Source organism: Sphaerodactylus townsendi, linkage group LG02 (genome assembly GCF_021028975.2).
Source record: "Sphaerodactylus townsendi isolate TG3544 linkage group LG02, MPM_Stown_v2.3, whole genome shotgun sequence".
Classification (NCBI taxonomy): Eukaryota; Metazoa; Chordata; class Lepidosauria; order Squamata; family Sphaerodactylidae; genus Sphaerodactylus; species Sphaerodactylus townsendi.
Genome location: NC_059426.1, coordinates 50,335,538 through 50,358,117, shown reverse-complemented (window position 1 = coordinate 50,358,117; position 22,580 = coordinate 50,335,538). Strand labels below are relative to the sequence as shown.

At 40.2% G+C, this 22,580-nt stretch overlaps 1 protein-coding gene across 1 annotated transcript in view; it reads left to right on the top strand.

The window, feature by feature from the left end:
• THSD7B (thrombospondin type 1 domain containing 7B) overlaps positions 1–22,580 on the top strand; it is a 552,862-nt gene that overhangs the window by 110,948 nt on the left and 419,334 nt on the right. Inside the window, exon 2 of the mRNA XM_048484496.1 lies at positions 5,942–6,116. Coding sequence (XP_048340453.1) covers positions 5,978–6,116 — 139 coding nt within the window. The 5' untranslated portion in view covers positions 5,942–5,977. The remainder of the gene's footprint in view (positions 1–5,941; positions 6,117–22,580) is intronic.

The following is a 22,580-nucleotide window of genomic DNA, read 5'->3' as shown; positions in this document are numbered from 1 at the left end:
ACCTGTCATACAGTTAGTCTAATTTATTTCTCCCCCTCTTTGCTCAACTCAGTATCTGTCTTCTGTATGCATGTCTGAGGCAGGAGCTTGCTTAGGTACTTTAACAACTTTTTCTGAGCAACTAAAATATAAAAGAAGAAGAGAAGAAGAGTTTGAATTTATGCCCCACCCCTCTCTCTTGTAAGGAGTCTCAAAGTGGCTTACAAACTCCTTCCCTTCCTCTCCCCACAATAGACACCTTGCAAGGTAGGTGAAGCTGACAGAGTTCTGAGAGAACTGTGACTATCCCAAGGTATCCCAGTAGGCTTCATGTGTAGCAGTGGGGAAACAAATCCAGTTCACCAGAAAAGAGTCCATCGCTCATGTGGAGGAGTGGGGAAGCAAATGTGGTTCTTCAGATTAAAGTCCAGCACTCTTAACCACTACGCCACTCTGGCTCTGTACTGCTTGATTTCAGTCCAGTTGCACCTTAGCAACCAACAAGCTTTCAAGAGTCAAAGCTTTCAATAGTTTGAGCTCCCTTATCTGACAAAAGGAATGTTGACTCTTGAAAGCATGTACCCAAAAAAGTCCTGCTCGCCTCTAAGGTGCTATTGGACTCGAATCTGAAATTAAAATGTACTGAGGACTCTGAGGCACCGTTTCCCTTATTATGTGTCATCCTTCTCAATTACCCATAGTTTGAATCCTCTCTGACCATAAATAAAAATGTAAAGAAATTTTGTTATAGTACTGACAATAAGCAGTCATTTCTTATTCAAGGATGTTTTTCACAATCTCGATGTTTTTCACAATGTAAATTCTTTATTTGCTAGTTTTTTATTTGCATTATTGACTCAAATTGTATAAATTATATAAATATGTACATATATCTTGTTGATAGAAAAATGCTGTCTTCCAATTTTCCCCTTACCCTGTTCCTAGTGCTGCTGTTGCAATTCTGAGTGCTGGGTGAAGTTTAATTGTATATTATCGTGGGCAACTGTTACATAATATTGACAATAACATTAATGGCAAGCAACCTAACTTATCCTGGATCATTTTATTGGAGGGTAAGAACTCCCTGCATGCCAAGTACCAATAAAGCTACTTCCCAAGCACTTTAGATCTCTGTCTGTCTGTCTGTCTGTCTGTCTGTCTGTCTGTCTGTCTGTCTGTCTGTCTGTCTGTCTGTCTGTCTGTCATCGCTCTCGCTCTCACACATCAAAAAACCCACATCCTTTCTGCAGTACTCACATGCACATTTTCCTGAAGGTATTTGTGATGGTCCTATGGCCAAGGGCCACATCCTCTTTGGGAAATGCCATCTCCTTACCCTGGTGTCAAAAATACAACTGAGATACTTTAATTACTTTGCTCCTTCACATCGCCTGCTCCTTAAGATCTGGTTCTGGTCCCTGCAGTCTTTCTGCAGGGTTAAGCTATGGGAAGTCAGTCTGCCTGGGTCAACTAGGAAGAGTTCTTTCCGGCTTCCCTCTTGATCAGAAATGTTGCCTTATGAGTATCTGTACTCTCTAGCCTGCAAAGGCCCATTTATAGATAACCTCAACCTGTAAACTTATTCTAAAACAAGCAAACTTGTTAGAATCTGGTAAATTATATAGTTAGCTAACAGTATTTCATTTGATCTGAACTGAGCTTCAGTTTATTGACCTCAACCCGCCTATACTGATCCTGTACTTAGGTTCAAAACATTACTTGCCTCATGTGAATGTATTAGAAGAGATAAATAGATTTGTATGTCTGCATTGAATTTGACATTTCATTTGCAGTCCCTTCTCCCATAGATGTCATAGATAACATGGGCCGTTTCCGCACAGGCGGAATATGGTGGCCTGGGGACGGCAAAAACGCCGTCCCCAGGCCACCATTCGCACAGAGGGCGCAGCTGCATCGCAGCCACGCCGCCCTCGCACCGCCCAACTGGCGCCAAGCCGGCATTTCCGGAGTGCACTGGGAAGCGCACTATCCCGGGAACGCCGGCTTGAAGCCGCTGCCGTGCGAACGGCAGGGGCTTCAAGGCGCCTCCCCCCCACTCCCTCCCTGCACTTACCTTGTCCCCGGGCCTCCGGTGCGTCGCCGAGGCCTGGGGACATGCCCCCTGCCCTGTGACGCTGGAGCAGGCGCGCACGCTGGGGGGGGCGTGTCCTCAGGCCTCGGCGACGTGCCAGAGGCCTGGGGACATGCTGGGTCGGCTGGGCAATGGCGCTCTGCGGCGCCGTCGTCCCGGCTCTTTCTGGGACCGTCCATGCGGACAGTCCCAACGTCGTCGGGTCGGTGCGAAATGTGCCGACCCAGCCGCTTCCGCCTCCGTGCGGAAACGGCCATGGACAGTAAAATCCTGTGTGATACTCTCACACAAATTCTTGGGGGGGTGTCAAATAATACCCCCCCACACACACACACCGGTATCACTTTCTGGCCCCAGCTAGCCAGGCCATAGTGCTGTTATGTAGTGCTGTTATAATATGTTATTATCTTCTGAATTTTCATTTTTTAATGTATTAATTCCATGGCTAGGATTTTCCTTCTACTTACCCACAAGCTAGTCAAATCATGTTGTCTAATTTGCTGGCCAGGTTGTATTGGAGTTCTGTGCCTTGTAAAGATCACTTTTAATAAGGTGTCTCAGTAACTAACAGCCAAACTGTGTAAATCCTTCTGAGATAGTTACAGATTTTCTGAGCTTTGGTTGGGAGAAAGAAAAGAGAAGGTACACTATAAGAGTCTAAGCAACTCTGCACTTTCCCCTGTATTACTTTTGTTGTTAGGAGTAGCTCAACATAAAGGTTGATATTGAACTGCCAAAGCTGCTGCTGCTTCTTTTTTTGGTGAGCTTTCAATGTTCAAACAAGTTTCCCATTTTAAACATGTGCTGCCCTTCCCTTTGGGGGCTGATAGGTGAGAGTTCTTCCTGACTGTTTTTGTGGGGTCAGTCCACAATATTGTAGTCCAACAATACTGGGATCATTTCATTACATAACATAGCTGGTGCTTGCCCTGCATAGCAAGCTCTGTCTGCTTGTACTGCTTCCAGTTATATTGCTAAGTCATGCCCATGCTGTTTAACATGATCACAGAGTGGAGTTATAGTGAAAACAACTTTGTAACATTGCAGTGAGTGGCATGGAAGCATTTGTTCTTGCCGAAGCTAAGCAGATGTAGAGGTTACTGGAACTGGGACTAATTGGAATCCCCTACAAGTTTCTCTTGCACATCCTAGCATAACCATGCTAGCTCTTTTTTTTCTATTTGTCTGCAAATGGAGCAGGCAGGAGGGATTCCCTCTTATAGTATTTTTTTTGCCTCAGGAAACAGCATGGGCTGGGGGGCTTTGTTTGCACCTTCTTCCAGCACTACATGTCCACATCAGGGCACATGAAGTCAGAAGAAAGAGCAAACAGGTTGCTCGTACCATTCTGGTAGCAAAAATGCCACAGGAGGGAAGCTTGAAGCCCCTTCCATCCCTGTGACCCACTTGCAGCCAAATGGAGAAATTGTGAGCTTTTGAAAGGTAAGTTTCCCCTAGAATTTATAACTGTGAGTCATGTTGGGAACCATTTATGACATATGAATTTCATATCATTTTGTCCCTTAGTGTTGTGAAGGACAAGCTGAGTATGATTCAGATGATAATTTCCCCTCCTCCAGAACTGTCCTGGCACCCTGAATTAGTCCGAGCTGAATTAAAATGTAATTTTCAGACTGAGAAATTCGTGAAACCTCTTGATGGGCTAATTTTGATGCTGTGCCTTTCCCAGCAAAGGCCCAGTATATAATTTCTATAAGAGTTGCTATATAGCTCAACTATACAAATGAATGAAGTTAGATAAAAATGGCATTATATTTTTATTTTAGATAGCCCATACCTGATAAATATAATTGAATGAGTTTATCATGGTGCAAACCATTCCAGAGTAAATTACCTAAAACCACATTTTTTTAAAAAAGCGGGTTTTTATTGTGTATCTACCGTGGACTGTATTTTCAGACTTATCTTGACTTTATCAAGAAGCACAAACTATGTATTATGTATAGTAATAATGGCTCATATTTATACAGTTGGAAAAGTAATAGCTTGGCCCTAAACTTTTAACTGATAATTTTTTTAATAATTGCAAATATGATGTTAGTGACCTTTTGTGGAAAGAAACGTATTCCTTGTATCTGTCCTGTTCCAAGATATGAATCACAAAACAAATCATGTGAAAAATGACCAGTTGCAAAGGTAAAATGTTAAAAATTGAGATAAGTGCTTAAAAGGCATACAATAAAAATACCAAGTTATTGGGAGTTTGTAAATTTGTTCTGGATAAGGAAGCCAGTTTTCTATTGACCTCTGTTCATTTATTTTCTGGAGACATTTCGTTCATTTATTCATTTGAGATATTTACATTTCCTCTTTTGCTTTGTGTCATAAGTTGAAAGCTGTTGGCATTGCATTCGGCTACATAAGTTGGAATGTCAGTAACATCCGGTGTTTCAACTTTTTCACTGAGTTGCTGAATCCACTATTTAAGTTAGCCTGGTTGATTTGGAAAGCACTTGAGAAAGATTGTCCAAGTCTTATTGGAACTCTTTTGCTTTTCCCATTTATCACAACTTATCAGTTTCACTTCAGCATTTCTTTGTAGATTAAATTTGATGGCATCTCTTGTGAACGTTGCCCACTCCAGACCTGCCCCAGGATTTTTCCAGGGCTTCCAGTAACAAGCAGATGCAACCCCCCGCCCCACAGCATAGTTTAATTAAGCAACTTAATGGGTGTTTTCTGCTGTTCCCAAATAAGAATGTACAGACTCCCTACCCCCCAACAAATTATCTTCATTTTGAGCTTCATTTAGCAGTAATCTCCTAAATGAAAGTGAATGATAGAGTCTACAGGTTGGAGCCAGCTCCTTGAGCTGCAAAGTCAGCACAAGCAACCCCAATCTTCTTGGCTCTTCCCTCCAACTGGCAGTTGACTCCAGTCATGGATTTCCACTCAACAGTTCTCTTTGGACTACAGCATCTTGACTTGTTATTCTATGTCAAGTGTTTCCAACCTTTTTGAGTCTGTTGGCATCTTTGCAATTCTTACCCAGAGTGATGAACACAACTACAAAATGGGAACCGTGGCAGGCAGAGCTAACCATATATCAGAAGAAATCCAAGTTCAAGGGAAAAGAAGGGTACTTCTTTTAAAAGGCGAGAAAAAAATAAAACCAGCACTATGGTGGCAACTGCCACTGAAGCAATATTATTTTAATCTGCACAGCCAGTCAGTTCTCCAGTAACCAATCAGAATCCATGCCATGCAAGAGCCCTACCTTGCCCCGCCTACTTTCTGAAAACACTTGGAGGATAGTGTCACTGGGAAGGTGTCAGTGGGCACCGATCTAGGTAGTTCTTGCAACCCTGCAAATACATTTTCATGGATTGGAAATGGTGGTTGTGAGGTGGGGAGACCCAGATAATCTTGTGGTTGCCGGTGTTTTCTAATAATGGATCTACAGGATCCAACTCAAAGTCAAGCATATCTAAATCTCATTTCCTTTTGAAGAAAGACTGATTACTTTGCTACACAGATGTCACTTCTACCTAGAGAAAATCATGTACAGTTTCAAGTGTGGTATATGGTTTTTTATTTGTTTGTCCTGCCAATGGCCATTTCTAATCATGTGAACAGTCAGTAAGGTAGAAATGTGTGCATTTGTTGTACATAACGGCATGTAATAGCATGCTGCATTGAAGTGTCAAAATTGTATCAAAAATGTGTGAGGCATTGTTTGAGCAAACAGAACAAATAAGCCATGATAACATCTAATACTAATGTTCCAGAACAAATAGGCCATGATACCATCTTATAAAGTTTTCCTTTCCTAGGTAAAACTGATAAACTGCCACTGTTTAAGATGATCTGGTGAGTGCGGTTTTAATGAACTCTCTCTTTCTGTTTTAGGAATAGTGAAGTGAACTGGACTGAATTTCATGAAGTATGTTTCTAAGGAATAGCTGGCTTTCCGCTCACTGGGCATGGCAGAGTTCAAGAAGTTGCTTGGTTGTGCTTGCTCTATTACTTTTACACACATCTGATTTGGAAGGCAGAAAATCCCATCAGTTTGTCTGGAAAACGGGTAGGAATCTACACTTTCTCTCTCTGTCTCTCTCTGTCTCTGTCTCTCCCTTCCTCTCCCTCCTCTTTTTTTAAAAAAACTTATGCCTCAATTCTGCACCTATTTGGGGAAGTATAGAAATTCATAAGAACCATGTAATACCTCTCTTCACATGCAGAGAGAGATGACTAGATTGAATTACTTGCCCATGTGTGAATCTCTTTGTATGGTGAAACAAATGAACAGAAGAACAACAGCAGCCTAACATATCACTGGTGCAGAACTGACTTCAGAGAGCTTTCAAGAAATTTAAGCCATTACTTCATTTGAGAGAACAGAATTAGTGTTGTTATGATGCCTGCCAACAGAAGGCAAACAATGGGAAGCTGTGTGAGGAAACCTCCTCCGTGGAGTTTCCCTTTTCTCTTCAGCCCTTAACCTTAGTTTCATTATTTAAACTGTCCACAGTATTTCTCAGCTTTGTGAGGACATGATGGTGTGTCTTAGACTATCAAGGTGATGTTTTATCTTTCTTTGGCCAGCTGTGGGTACTAACATCCAAGTGGAGCCTGGAGATCTCCTGGAATTACAATTGAATTCAAGGCTGCAGAGATCAATTCTCATGGAGAAAACACCTGCTTTGGAGAGTGGACTTTTTTTTATTATGCCCCACTGAGGTTTCTTCCCTCCCCAAACAACTCCCTCCCCAAGTTCAACACCAAAAACTCTAGAAATTTCCCAATCCAGAGGTGGCAACCCTAACGGGGACCCTATATTTCACACCATGTTATATTCATAGTTTCCTGCACTGAAGCAAAAGAATCTCTACATTGGAAGCTGAAGGTGATGGAAGCATTTTTGCTTGCTCAGCTACATCAATGAGAATGCACTGGTACCCAATAGGACCCAGGGCCACTACTGAAGTGCAAGCTCAGCAGAACAAATGCCCAAAAGAAAGGGGATTGGAACATCCTGGCATAGTTTAGATCCCAAACATGCCTTTGATGTTTGCAGTGAATGCAAAGGTTTACTCCCAAGAAGCCAGGAAAGGTAGGCAGGACAGACAGGGTGAGTGGAAAACATTTCCTCTCTAACAAAGCAGCAGGGGTTTAACAAACTTTCTTGACCTATCAAAATCTGTGTGGTATAGTGGTTAGACTGGCTAGTAGCTATGCTTGTGTGTAAAATGCTATCAAGTCACAGCCAGGTTATGGAAATCGCATAGGGTTTTCAAGGCAAGAGTTAGTGGTTATAGTGTCTGGCTAGGATCTAAGCTTATGTGGAAAGTGTTGTAAAGTCACAGCCAGCTTATGGAAACCCCATAGGGTTTTCAAGGCAAGAGAGTGTTTTGCCATTGACTTACTCTGTGTAGCAACCCTAGACTTCCTCATTGTGTTCCCATCCAATCATTGGGGCAATCATACCCTCCCAGCATAACATACCTCATAGGGTTGTTGTCATGATGACAGAAGAATGATGTGAGCTACTTGGAGTCCATACTGAGGATAAAGAAAACTCAGACAGGGAGGACGGAACATAATCCCTTCTTTAGAAAGCAAGAGTGGTTGAAGAACTTCCCTGGACTGTCACAGCTAATGTAGCTCAGTAGTTGAGTGTCTGACTAGGAACTAGGAGAAGTTCGAATTCCTCCTCTGCCCACAGAAGCTTGCTGGGCGATCTATTCTCTGTATTGTGGAGATAAAATGAAGGACAGAAGATCAATGGAAGCTGCTTTGGGTCTACATTGGAGAGAATGGGGATGTATGACATTTGTTATAAATCTAATTTCAGCTTCAATTGCAAAAAAATATATTATTTGCTGTTGCTTCATCCATTATTACTACAGCTCTTGTGGCAGGAGGCAGAATGGTAGAACCTATCATTCTGTATTGAAACGACTGTTAAATATTGCAAGCACAGTGAATTATGGACCTGGTGAATGAATGAATTGAATGGGTATCCCTCTAGTATAAAATAAAGTAAGCGCAAACAATTGAATGCATTTAAAGCATCAAATACAATGCTTTGGGAGGATTTATTTTTAAAAGGCTTTGGTGTTCAAGGTAATACTTCAATATTTATTCAAGACCTGGTATTTTGGAGTTTCACATATGATCGGTTATTTTCTTTAACTTACCTGGGTGGATTTCTTCTAATGCATGCAAATACAAGATGCCAAGAGGTTTCCTGTCCTTATTACTGTTGTTCTAAATACTCAGGTTACTACTATGGAGCTTTAAACTGGTTTAGAGTCTATAGCCTGAATTGAGCCAGCTTGGTGTACAACAAAAAAAAATTGCATTGGAGCTGTTTTTGCAAGTCTCCTTTTCTCTGACTCATTTAGATTTCAGCGCTTGCAATTCAGCTGCATCCTGTTGGAGTCCAATGCATTACTTGTCTTTGGCCAAACATGAAAGAGGCACGGATTAGCTAAATCAGTAGGCTGTCTTGCTTGAGACCTTCCTGGAAATGCCTTGCCAATTTTTGATCATTTAATTCACAGCATGTGAATATTCCCTAATTTGGTCAAAGCTAATTTACTGCAAGATAATTACAACCCAGGGCAGCTTCTATATTTTAATTGTGCATGATGTAAAGGTTTTGCAATTATTTTAGCTGAAATAACCCTCTGAGTGTCACTTCAGCAGGACACAATTCAACAAAGTTAAGTGCTTTTAAACCCTGTTGCTTTCAACGGAAGAAGGAAACCCGCTCTCAAATCTCTCTCATTGAAATCCACGGGACATAAACCTGCCTGACTTTGGCTGGATTATAATTTAGGATCGTTGCAGTCAAATGTACAATTTTAAAAAGCATGATACCCTAATTAGCGTGGTTCTCAATATGTATTCTGGGAGGCCACTCGAAGTCTTGCTGAAGCAGAGTCTCCTGTGTGTTCAGTGTGTTTTGGAAGGCTAGTCGTGAAAAATCACTTTTCAAATTAGAACTTAATAAAAACTTTCCTGCTCTGAACGGTAAGCCCTACTCCCTATGCGATTAGCGGTTTCATTTCTTTCTCAGCAGTTGGGTAATGATTATGGCTCCAGATGCTGTGGGAGCGATAAAGAGATTGATTAATTTCACTTGAAAGGGCATATGTTCAAAGAGAATCCAGTCGGAACACCACGAAAGGGGCGCTGACATCCTTTCAGCATGGAAGCTTAACTCAACTTGGTACCCTACTGTTTTCCAGGGGGGAAAAAGGATCAGCACACAAATATTATTCATCCGATCAGTATATAAAACGTTTTAGTTTTGTCTACTCCTGGGCAGGTATTTGATTCTGAGGGGATCATTTAAACTGACTTGTTTTTAGAGCAAACATCTCCCTATAACAAAAGGGGAGGAAAGAAGAAGCTACCCACGGAAGTCTGAGTGAACACATTGTAAAGTTAGTATTAACCTTCAGACGTATTTGCATAATGATTATATGGATGACTTGAGGCTGATTGAGCTTTAATTTGGTGACAGTGTAAGTTGAACTTGGTGCCTATGAATCAGCACGCTCTGAAGTTTTATCCATAGCGAGAGACAATCTGATCTTGTGATCCAGCTTTGCTTCTGCCGCTTGGACCACTGAGCTAGGGAAAATAGGATAAGGCGTTCTTGTGCATTCTGGGGCATCAAAACAGTAGACACAGGGCTCTGGATCTGAAAGCAGGGGATTGTCAGTGGCCCTGCCTTGCTGTGTGCTATTAACTTTATTCTAAAGCACTGGCCTGAAGTGGCTGCTGGGCTTAGGTTGGTTCTCACTGCTAAGGAGAGACCACGCATTCTCATTCTTGTGGTGTGGGTCTACATACACTATGCCGATCCTGTGCCCTCTGGCTTCACTACACTGACAAATAGCCTCAGATTACCAATATGAAGTGTATATTCTTATTTTCCACATTTTTTATTATTCATAAATTTTGCATAATGAGAAAAAAATTGATTAACTTCATCAGGCTAGGGCATTCTGATTCGATAGCTTGTGATAACCTTGCAGCTAAACTTCAACTCTGTACGATACCTAAGATTTATTGTGTACTTCTAGTGATCTGATCTATATTTTGCCTGACAATGTATTCTTCTGTAATTTATTATGGGTCCGCAATCTTCACCTAACTTTAAAATCCCACTCAGGGGACATTTTCAGTTTTCTTTTGTGTGTGAAGTTTTGCATTTAAACATGAATAAGAGGCGGCATTAAATTCTATGCTAGTAACAAGGTTAAAGTCCAGTCTCTTTTGATCCCTTGGAAATGGTTATATGTGTCATTTAAATTCCTTCTTAATAGGACAAATCACTGGCTTCTCGCTCCTTGGAGGTCCTGAGACATCATGTCTCTAGTTATGACATTTTATGCATAGGGAAGATTCCGTAATTAAATTAGTAATGTTTATTAATTATACATATCTTTCCATAATGAGAATCTGTAGTGCTGGCTTTATTAGGAAATGACCGGGTAACTTTACCACAAGAATTTAAATGTATATGTATACACGATAGCAATTACATTCTTTCTGAATTGCCATAGCAGCTGCCTTACTGTTATGTGTGCCATATAGGATGTATAATTGTGTAGTATTATACAGAAGCATTGTCTCAGATCAACTGTAACACAATCGTGGCATTGCTAGTTGTAATATAACAAGGTATTCCTGAACCAGTGAAATCAATGTTAGGTTTTAGCCAGCGAAGTGTGCACAGAATGCTGATTTTTTTATCTTTTTCTTCCCTGCTCCTGCAGCCCCTTTCAACTCCTGGAAAGGTCATTCATGGGGTCATGGGATCCATGTGAGGAATAGCTGTCAGTGCTGGCGAGGGCTGTTGTGAGGAGGCCTGAGAAGGTGAAATTATCCTTCCTCCCTCTGATGTTGGCGCAGTTCTGTGGATGAAAGAGAGAGGAGGGAACAGTTTTATATACCTTCTCATTGCAACCCTTCCCAGTGCAGCTGTCCTTCCTTAGGAATTATCTTTTTGAGGATCTAAAGGGACTTCAGGGGTTGAGAAAAATGCTGGAAAACCCTGTGTGCCTTCTGTGTATACTTTGTTGTGTACAATCTTCTAACTTTATTCTTTAGTTTCCCCTTTTAGGGAGCTACTACTATCACCAATATTTCGACACTTACCAGTTTTTCCAGCTCTGTTCAAATTCTATTGCATGTCTTGGGGACTCAGGGTCAGGGCCAGTCTGGTTAAAATATAAGAAGGCGTTCTGAATCAGGTATGTTCTCCATGATCTCTTAACAGCACAGATTTTCACAAGGGCTAATTAAAAACTTTAATCAGTTAGTTTTGCTGTTAGTCAGTTAGTTGAGATTAATAATGTATTATCTTATTAAAGGGATTGTGTAAAGGTCTTTTGATTATATAACAAAGCAAATAATTTAGGAACAGTGCTGCAAAAAGTTGACATTTGTGCTTTGTTGTACACACAGGCGGTACTGCTGTCTAGCACAGTATCTTCTATTCTGACTGGCAGCAACTCAAGCAAAGCTCTAGGCAGGATTCTTTTCCTTGCGGCAAACAGAGAAAAGTAAAAGATGGGAAAGATTGAAGTTTCAGTGTTATAAATGCAGGACATGTGCTGCTCTCCTAAATTGTATGTCCTGTTCTGTTAGATGAAAGGAGTGCTTAGTATGGCTTCTTATCTCTGATGTGAGCAGTAGCCTTTTGTGATGGCATGGGCCCAAATCATGCATTTGGGGGCCGTTCACCTAGCATGCTCCCATACATGAATACCTACCTGCATTAAGCAGCTACCTTTCAGAAGCATTCCTCTATGGGGAACCAGCATTATGAGAAGCAGCAATTAGTTATGGGAAGCTGTAAATAGTGAAGGTATTAATAATAGAGGAATTGCTGATGGGCAGATGTGATGTTCAAAGGTCAGGGATATACAGAAAGAAATGGATTCATTTATTCCAGCAAGTTGAATAAAGATACAAATGGGAAAAAGCAAAAAGTAGGGCATTATAGCAGTAGAAATGCTTGGCATATAATCCTAATGTAAACCATAAAAGTTCTACCGTAACAAGCATTGATTCTGCAGGGACAGAATTGAAAGTCATATGAAAATAGCATGAAAAGTGGGTCAGACAAAAAAATAAAGTGCAAAGCCAAACGTTTAATGATATTGGACCGGGGTGGGGGTGGGTGGGGGGAAGCTTGGTTGAAAAAGGAAGATTGGGTATTAGTGTAGTGTAGTTTAACATTAAAAAAATGCTTAGTTCCACATTTTCAGTGGTAAGGTACCAGACTTGAAGCCAGCTAACCAGCAATAGATTATGAACCATCTAAAGGCTCAGTAAACCTTGTAAACATTAAACTTTGTTAACTGCTCATCTTGGGCCCCACAAGATTCTCTGGCAGATCACAATGTGTGACTATTGTGCTCTATCCATTTTGGTGTGTCACAAATTGTTGGCCTCTGCTCTTACTGTCGTAGTCCTCAAACATTATCTAAGGAAGAATATGGGTTTGAAATGCTAGAAATTATACTTTAGAACTTTTCTAGTACTTAGCATTTTCACCTATTTAGTGTGTATTGATGGGTATTTGACTGCTGACCTTTTCTAGAATAACCTCTGAAAAGGCACAGTGTGCAGATGAATGACATTTGTGAATAACAAGCCTATGGCACTGGAATAAATTGAATGTTTGAGGAAGATCAGGGATTAAAGCTGTCCTTGGAAACTGAGCTTTCAGAAAACTTGGATCTTAATTCACTCTGGGTGTTTTCTCCGTCTGTATGCGAAATTTGTAATATCACCCAAAATAATAGAAAGAGCTGCTTGTCCTCCCCACTCCCATTTAGCTTTATCTATAACAGAGTTCAGCATAAGCATGCACTGAAAAAAACTGTCACTGTTTCTTTATCGTTTTTGATAGTCTCATTAGTTTGTCCTTGATTTATTGTAGAAAGGATAAGTCAGCTTTTGGAGCCCTCACAATGATTTAATTATTACCGCACACAAAGTCCCAAATCAGATTTGAGGTACATTGATAGAGGTTATTAACCAGGAGGGGAAAATCCTAGTGAGAACACTTAGCTGTAAGAGGAGAGGGATATATAGAGTAGCTGATAACTGATACCACCCAATCGGCCTATCATTAATGGATTCCCTCTAGGCCTTCTCTGAAAGGTCATAGGGGCTGAATGTAATAGTGCCACTTAATCTGTTAAATATACAGGTCTTGATTCAGAGTTGCTCATATGCACAACTGTGCTGTTTGCTTATAGCACCGGGTGTGGCTTTGGGGCATAAATCAATGTTCATAGCTTCATCAAAAGTGGATAATAATATTAATGGAAATGCTGGTTCCCCCCTCCCCCACCAGCCAATCCACAGGCTTCCTTCCTTTTCAAAATGGAATGGGTTGGATTCAGCCAATTTTTTTGTTCAGTCTCAGTCAATTCCTTATTGCAGTTCTTTCCACCACATGGTGGTTCTCACGAACCAGAACACGGGCTGTTTGGTAGTCAAGGAGAACCTGCACTAGTGGAAAAATGGTTGATCCAATCCGATGGCTTCAGTGAGAATCAAAGGAAAGAGATACAGTTCTAAATGCTGTCCTGAACTTGGAGAAAGGCAGGATAAAAATGCTATAGATAGGTGGAAGGCTTTTCTTGTTCAAGAGGAGGGGGGATCAGGTCCTACAAAGATACAGATGCTGTACCCTACATTGTATGAAACCACATTACTGAATTGAGACAATAATTAAGCAGTCCAAAGGTACTATTTTTGTGTTTATACTTAATCTGTATACATGTGTAAGTATGTATTAGATGTATCTTCATGCAAAGTTGGAACAAAGATTATTAATTCTATGTATGGTATACCTAGTTCGTGTACAATTGTCTGTCTGTCTGTCTTAATGGAAGTAATAGAGGTTAACTTACCTATTTACCTAAATTTCAAGAAAAATCTCCTGAACTAACTAGTAATTTGTTCAATACAATCAGCAGAATAATTAAGCAAAAGCATCACCATTTCAGTTGCAATTTCAATAATACCAGTGGTTAAATGTGCATAGTCATGCACCTGCCAATTAAAACAAAATAAATAAATAAATCTAATCCCTGGCCATTTTACAAAATGAAAAAAAGAAAAGAAACAGGTCTGTTGTAATTTGGACTAAATTTCTTTAGTGTTTGTTTATTTAAATGTATTGTACTTACATGTCCAAGGGTCACCATAATATGCAGTTGACAGTTCTTTCAGTAGTTTCCAAGTTCACATTTTTAGAAGTTTGATTCATATAAGGTTTAGAGCTTGAGAATATTCTGTTCTACTTCTGGTAACCATCTGCCAAGAATAGCCCCCTTATAAAATTGGGATGTGTCCCAATGCAGATACCTTCATACATTTGAATGGTCTGAAGAAGTAACAGTATGCTGTAACAGGGTAACCAGATTCGCGCACACAATCTCATATGTTAAGAGTTCACACAAAATTGTCCAGATAAATAAGGAAAAAATTATTTTCATTTTTTAACATGGTAAATATTTCAAACTTTCTCATCAGATTCTGTGTGTGTCCTTAAGATGTACATAAAAATGGAATTATATTAATTAATTTCTTGTTTGATCTGTTTTGTTCAGGTGGCTAATGTTTCGTATATAATTACATACGTTTCGAATAAAAATCTCTCAGTATCTCTCTGGAGACTCTATTGATGTACTCTGCTTTAAGGCATACATTACAAATTAAATGTGAGAACCGGCACCTAAAAGAAATTGCTGTAAGGCAATGATTTGCAGGGATAAAAAAATCAATAATATTTTCATTAAGGAAAGAGGGAAGGGGAGGGAAGTTCAGACATGGTCTACGTTTTCCTCCTTATAGAAAAGTAAAGAAAGCATGATTGAGCATTTTGCCCTTCTGTTTCCTGAGAAATAAAGGAGCATAACACAGCAATGCGATTTGGTTGATTTTTGAGCCGGTTTTCTGCATCTGTAAACGAACACGATTAAGGGAACTTTCTAAACTGATCGACTTGGAAGTAAGTCCTGTTTTATGCAACAATGCTTGTTCCTAAGAAAGCATTCTTAGATTGCAGCCTTTCTCAGCTTTCCCTTTTAAATAGGGTAACCAGATTCACTGGATAGCTGGACTTCTTTATGTCATCTGATTGGGTAGGAGAATAAGGAATGTTGGCAGGAACCTCTTTTCTTGCTTCTGCTGCACTGTAACACAAGGTGACCTGCTGACATGGCCTCTTCTGCAAAACCACTAAGGAATTAAAATTTCTGTATTCAGTTAAGCCGTTTGGTATTAATTTGTGTAGACCAAATTTCCAGATGTCTGTTGATTCCATTTTGGCAAAATGCAGCATTTCCCCCGATATGAAATACACAGAAACCCCAGTTGCACACAGCTTGTGTCCTCCTAAGTTCAATTTCTGGGGGAAAAAAAGCTCAGCTCATGTAATGAAAACCCCACTCCTTGTGTATTGTCTCTATATTTGCCCTTTCATCCATATGTGCTTCTTTCTCCTCAAAATATAATTAACGGCAAGATGCTCCAGATTATCTGAATTTTATTGAAGAGGCATTTAAAAAATGGTAAGATGAGCAGGGAAGAGTACAAAATGACCTTCTAAATGAGAAGAAAATCCATGTAGCATTTTCTTTAAAGGAGTTAATATGTGTAGTCTTTGCTGCTTCACCTGATTTTTTTATTTTAGCACGTTGCTGTTTCAGGTTTTTAGAAAGTACACCTCAAATTTAAATGTTTGTAGATTCATTGTTTATACCAAAGAGATAAATAGATTTTCTCAGAAGTTGTCCTACATGTGAAGCCTCCATCCTCTGGAGAATTATCAAAGCTTCAGCACTTCCAATTTTTAATTAATTCTTTGTAACCTTCTCCTCTTGCTTCTGCACTGCCTTGAGCCAAAGGTCTTGTAAGTCTGTTACGTTAGACTGGCTCTTTTTAAACATAGAAATGTAAGTGTAGGTCACTTATAATCCATTTGTAGAGGAAATAAGCAGGTACCATCTGTAGGCCTCATGCTGTATGCATCCCATTAGTTGTGATGTGTGTCTTGTCAAGTGTTCGCTATCACACTTTCTCTACCTTTACAGCAAGGTTGTAAAAACTAGTCGCTCATCAGGCTTTTGTCAAGCTGGACAGAGTCCACGGATCACCTAAAATTTGAGGAGCCCATTTTTTCTTCAGGTCCTTGGGGATCTTTGATCATGGTTTTGTGTACACCATGAGAATGGTTAACAGCAGTGAACTCTAATCTGAAGAACCAGGTTTGATTCCCCATTTGTACACATGAAGCCTGCTGGGTGACCTTGGGCTAGTCACAGTTCTCTCAGAACTCTCTTCCCCTTAGTTACCTCACAGGATATCGTTTGTGGAGAGAGAGAAAGAAGGAGTTTGTAAGCCGTTTTAGACACCTTGCAGAAGAGAAAAGCGGGGTATACATTTAAACTCTTCCTCTTCATTTAAAGTGGCTTTGCTCTGCTTTGGCAGTTGGTCTGATGTAGATTATAGATATCTAAAGAACATTAGCACACTTTCACCTGTGCTGGCAAGACTCCACAGTCACTATACATCTTGCAGAAACTGCATATTGCTAGATTGTAGCTCCACATAAAGCACTGTTGATCTTATGTATACAAGATATTTTCCCTTTCAAGGCATTGGGCTGAAGTCATTACTGTAGGTGATGAAGCATTTCAAAATTTTGTAGTTGAGATTTATCTCAGTGTATCTGGCGGGTAAAAAAATATCTTGTATGATAAGTGGGGGAAAGAAACACTGTCCTGGATGGCATAGTAATCCCCGGTCTTGTTCGGATGTCACAAAAGCAGATGTGATACCTAAGGCTGTTTAAAAGTCTTTTGTGGCAGGTCAGCCGTAATGCTTTTCTTCTACCCCCTGCAGGCTTCTATACCTCTTGCTGACATCAGTATCAATCATGGAAAGATAGGATGATGGAAATGGAAGTCTGGAAATGAATAGATGTCTAGAAACAAAATGGTGAAGGAATTATAAGTGAGTTAACGGCACCAGTTCTAGCATAACAGGGCAGAAGGGAATGCATAGCTCAAACTCCAGTCCAAAGTTGCCTAACTCTGATATCCTTTCGCTTGTGAATGCTGTAGTGCTTTAGCAATAATAGTCCACCTCCGTTGAAACAGCTAATATTTAAAACCAACACAATAATTTGTGTTAATTTCTCATCTTTAGCCACTCAAGTTCACTTCTGCTTCCTTTCCTCTATTTAGCGATGATTATTAGAAGATGTTTTTAAGAAATTGAAAGACGAGTACACTTAGTGTTTGTGTATAAAAAGATTACTGTGCTGGTAGAAAGGAAAACTGGGAATTCAGCTACACCATCTTCTCACACAGGTAGTGTATGTACATCAGACTCTTTTAAAGACTGATAGGCTCAGGAGCTGAGGGCCCATTTACCCCCACCCCGAAATCCTGTGTTGATATAATAAGGGAAAAAGAGAGGACATAGGTCATGTATATTTGACATCAAAATTTAATACAACAACAAATTAAGATTTTGTGTCCTGACTTGAAAGACAAAACACTATTGGATTAATCTGTCAACTACAGCATATGTCAGAGGCTGAAAATGGGATATTTCCATTGTTTAACGCTTTTTCAACTATGAGGTTAGTGAAATGCTGGTAAGAGTAGGAGTTGCTAACACTGCCTGTCAGGAATGGAGACTGAGCACTTAAATATTCCTTACTGGTATTGGCTGAGGTGAGGCTGTCTTCATCCTGCTAGGCTATCAGTCTTGCTATTGGACTGCTATTGTTCTGTTTTGTAATGTTCAAACGCTGTTTTTCCTCTTATGTTTTGGTTTATGTCTAAGATTGTTATGATGTTGTAATGTTTCATCTTTTAATATACTGGATTATGCTCGAAACCTTTGGTCGTATGAGCTTGTGTAACGGACTTGCTCCACCCTGAAGGGCTGGTGTGAAGCAGGCCTGCTTAAAGAGGCCTGGGTGACAGTAAAAGTAAGGCAGCAGGCCCTAATTTAAATAAAAGCAAGGTGATTGGTCGATGGAAGGCACTGTTGCCCCTGGCCAATGTAAGAGGGCGCTAAAACGCTGCTAGATAAACAGAAAGACAGAGAGAGCCTGTCAGACAGTTCTTTGTGGAGAGTTCTGAAGAGAACAGCTCGTGTTCAGTTGAGAGCAGAGTCTGTGGAGTGAAGTCTCCCCGCTCTGTCTCTGGTGTAAAGGAATTCTGGTCCAGCTCAGATAGCTGGCAGGATTCTAGTGACTCTCCTCAAGCGAAGGAAGCTTGTGAGAGGAAGGAAGGCACTGGCTTTTTGGTGCAGAGTGAAGCGCCGGCCAGAGGCTTGTCAGTAGACACTGACCAGACCTAGGAGTCTGTCCAGCCCCTGTACCATACCAGTCTGGGAAGCCCCCAAACCTCTAGGTAGAGAGGGTTTGGTGTGTGTGAGGGAGGGAGGCTGTGTAATGCCTGAAACTCACAGGGCCAGGACTGAGGGTGTGTGAAACAGTGGGTAGTGGAAGAAATAAGGTCAAGGGTGTGTCTGTGAGGAAAAGTAAAGTATATTAAAGCCAAGTCGTTTCTGAGAGACACCTGCGTGTGTCTGAGTGTGTGTTAGGTCTGAGAAACCTAAGTTATATCTGAAGTTATATCTAAGTTATAACTGAAGCTCTGTAACTCTCTGAAACCATCAAGCGTTAGTACCTATCTGAGCCAGTTTAAGAAGCCTTTCTTTTGTTTTTAAAATAAATTTAATTCGTTGCATTCAAGTTACCCTCGTGCCAGCATGCGTTTGTGTGTGAGGGGTGGAAGAGTGCCTGTCTGAGATACTAGAATCCCAGTCAATTTTGAGTTCCCTCCATTTTTTTTGTATATGGAACTCTGAAGGACTTTCCTCTCAGACCAAGAGTGAATGTGAGGTGGGATCCTTTATATATTTGGCAGCCAGCAGCAGTTCATTCCCTTTAATGGTGGCAACAGAGTAAAAAAAGAAGATCCCTGAACCCTAGCCCGGGATATAAGGGTCACCGTTACAGCTTGATACAGGAAAGGCTATTGGTCTGTCTGGAGGTGTGGGGAAAAGGAGGAAGAATGGAATGAATGGTTCTAGGTGGTCTATTTTTGCAAATCAGAAAAAAAGAGCATATCACCCACTCCAAGATGTCCTCTTTGATATCCATGAGAAGGGCCCTTCATGGTGAGTATCCAATGGGCCGTTCTCTCCTGCTCATTTGGGAGAGTTTCCTGGTCTTCCTCCTCCTCTTCCTCTGTCCACCTCCAACAGTGCTGCCATTTGGCTTAAACATGTGCAGGGTGAGGTAGAAGGGCTTGTGCAGCTCCTGGTCCACCTCTCCATTAACCTGAGGGGTGGCAATGGCAAGGTTACCCTGGGTAGTGGGTGTCCTGGTATATACACTAGACTGTCTTCTCTCCATCTCTGCACTTGTGCAGACAGTGTTCCTGTGTTGGGGGGAAGTTAAACCACCTTCCTCCTTAGTGCTCTGACATGGATGGCCCTGGCTAGCCCAATCCTGTTAGGTCTCAGAAGCTAAGGGTCCTTATGCAGAAGAAGGCAACCGCAAGCTACTTCTGTTCATCTCTTGCCTTTAAAGACCTGCAGGGTTGTCATAAGTTGTCTGCAACACGTGACAGCACTTTCTATCACCACCCTCCATGATTTGTAAAATTTCAAATTTTCCTGTAAGGCTGGTGGGAAAATAGCATTTCTGTCACAGATTTAAGTGCCTACAGATGGGTTTTGTGTGTGTGTGTGTGTGTCTGATTCCATGCTGCACATTTGCACTCTATGCTTTGTGCTATTATGCTGTGGTGTTAACACATGGAGACAAGTACACTTTGGCAGTGTTTAGTGTTCCAATTGTATGTTCCCATTTTGGAAAATGTAATGACCAACCCATTAAAATGTACTTAGGACTGATTATTTTGATTAGGAGCAGGATATGTTTGAAAAGCCTGTTTGTTGAAATTTTCTTTTAAAATTAGCAACAGCAAAACTGACAAGGTTTCAGTTTTAGGAATATAACAGTTCTGCAGGTATAATATTATTTTATGTCTTTCAAAATATTTTTGTTTTTTAGGAATAGGCACAGGTATAAAAAATGAAGTTAGATATGCAAATAGAGTTATCCACAGGAACAGGCTGCTCACAAGGATAAAATGAAGATGCAGATTATAATTCCTTGTGAGCTTTGATAATTGCAGTTGTTTACATTGTTTACATTTATAAACTGGGATCTAAAGAACTACGCAGCTATTTCTGCAGAATGAAGGCCCCTTGTGTTTGCTTTTTCAGGATGAAGCCATGTGACAAACCAATTTTGACACCAAGGAGAATGTACATAGCACATTTTTATTAAATTAATATTTTTGTATAGTAACAAATGATCCAATAAATGTTAAATACGAAGATGGGAAGATGAAAAGACAGGAACAGGTGGTACATAGAATAACAAAGTGAGACTAAAGTAATCCATGCCGATTTGGGTTTTATGGAATGTAATTAATTCTGTTTGTTTGTGATCAGGATTGTGAGCTTGTATTTTTGGGTAGCTAACTTTTTAATAAACAAAACTATCCTTGTTAATAGATGGGTTAATTGGTGGGTTCTAGGGTTTCCACCTTCTGTAGACCTGGAGATCTCCTGGAATTAGGACTTCAATTTAGGACATTAAAAGCAACACACCTTACCAGGAAATGCTGTTTGTAATGGTATATTTATAATATGTGCACATAGTTTACAAATCTCAGACATACATTCAATGTGTCCGATGGCTGTCCTCTAACTCATTAATGTTTTGGTTAGATTGCTGCTTTCTGCGTATCACTTTTAAAGTGTTTTAATCTAAGAGGAAGGCGAACACACAGTGTAAAACTAAAACAGCTGTCCTTTATTGCCTGCTGGAAGTCACTGCAAGTGGGTCTGCCTAAAATTCTGCCTGCCCTCTAATTACTCCAAAAGTTCTATATGCCCCCATCAAGATTGGTAGATCCCCCCCTGGAGGTGCTGTATGACCTCTGTGCAGAATTCCTGTTTTCTTCTTTGCTGATTATCAAGAACCAGTTCTATGTGTAAAGTTTTCTTTTTTTAATAGAAAGCTGGGAGGAGTCAGCTTTCAGGCACATCCCCATGGCATAGCTTAGAAGGCATCCCAAGCTATTAAAGACAACATTTCCCGTAACCCCTAAATAGTTTGTCATGTTCCCATCAACTTGGACAAGTGATTTGCTGAGATGATTAAAAGCAAGTTATTCTTTATGAAGTTTTGCATTTCTGTCAGACTAATCAAGATTTTCCAAGGACAGAGCATATATATGTGCTAACCTGAGTATACACAATACTTGCTTTACGACAATGAAGTATAAGTGCCATTGTATCGATTTCTGTGGTAGGTTCTATGCCCTACAAGAGTAAAATATATCATAATAGATAGTACAGCTATTTTGCCTCTAGATATTGATGAGGCATATGAGTTATAAGTAACTGCTCAGATTTCTGCTTTTCCCAGCTACTATAAATGAGTGTTTGCCAGTTCTCTTTATAGGTGAGCCCAATGCCATATTACCATTTAGAAAAACTATTCTCAATTTGTCTGAAAATCCATCTTGTCTCAGCTTGAGGCACATATTTTAGTTTGTTTTATTTAAAATATCCTTGCTTTAGAATTTGTCTAAATCCATGAGCAGTTTGTGGATTAAAATAACACTGTTTTATATCATTAAAAACTGCCTAAACAATTTTTAAAACCTCTTCATGTTAATAGCAGAGTTAAATAACAGGAGCTGCACTCTTAACAGCCAACACAGTACCTCTACCTCTGTTTTCCTGTAGTGATACATCATTCTTTAATCCACTTTAGGCACAAGCAGTTGTCGAGGAAGAAGGATATCAGGACATGTTTTACACAATACCTGTGTGACCCTTTTACACTTAATTGGACGTGATAAACTTTTGACACTTCAACTGATAATTTTCAAACCAATCAATTGAACAATCTCAAAAGGACACTGCTTTAAAAAATCAATGCTGTTATCTGAATTGACCAAAACATCTAGTTAGAAAATACCCATATGAGACTGAAGCATGTCTATTTTTGTTCCGGTGCTGAATAACTGAAAAAAGATCAGCTGTACAATATTTCATGAACAAAGAAAGAAAAAAAATGTGGAATATTAAAACATCTAACCTCTCACCTGACTTTTAAATAACAGAAGCAACAAACCCCAATGTGACCATGACTAAGAAATGTAAAATATAGTTCTAGGTGTGAATCCTCTCCCGTATGGCCTAAAAATGTATCCTACCCTTCCTCAGTGGAGGTCAGAGCTGTTTGCTCCCTTCATTTATTTTCACAGCAATCCTGTGAGGTAAATTAGTTTGCCTAAGGTCAGCCAATGAGCTTCATGGGTTGAGCGGAGATTTGAACCCTGGTTTCTTATATCCTCATCCAACTTCTCAGTGCTACACTAGGCCATTGGTA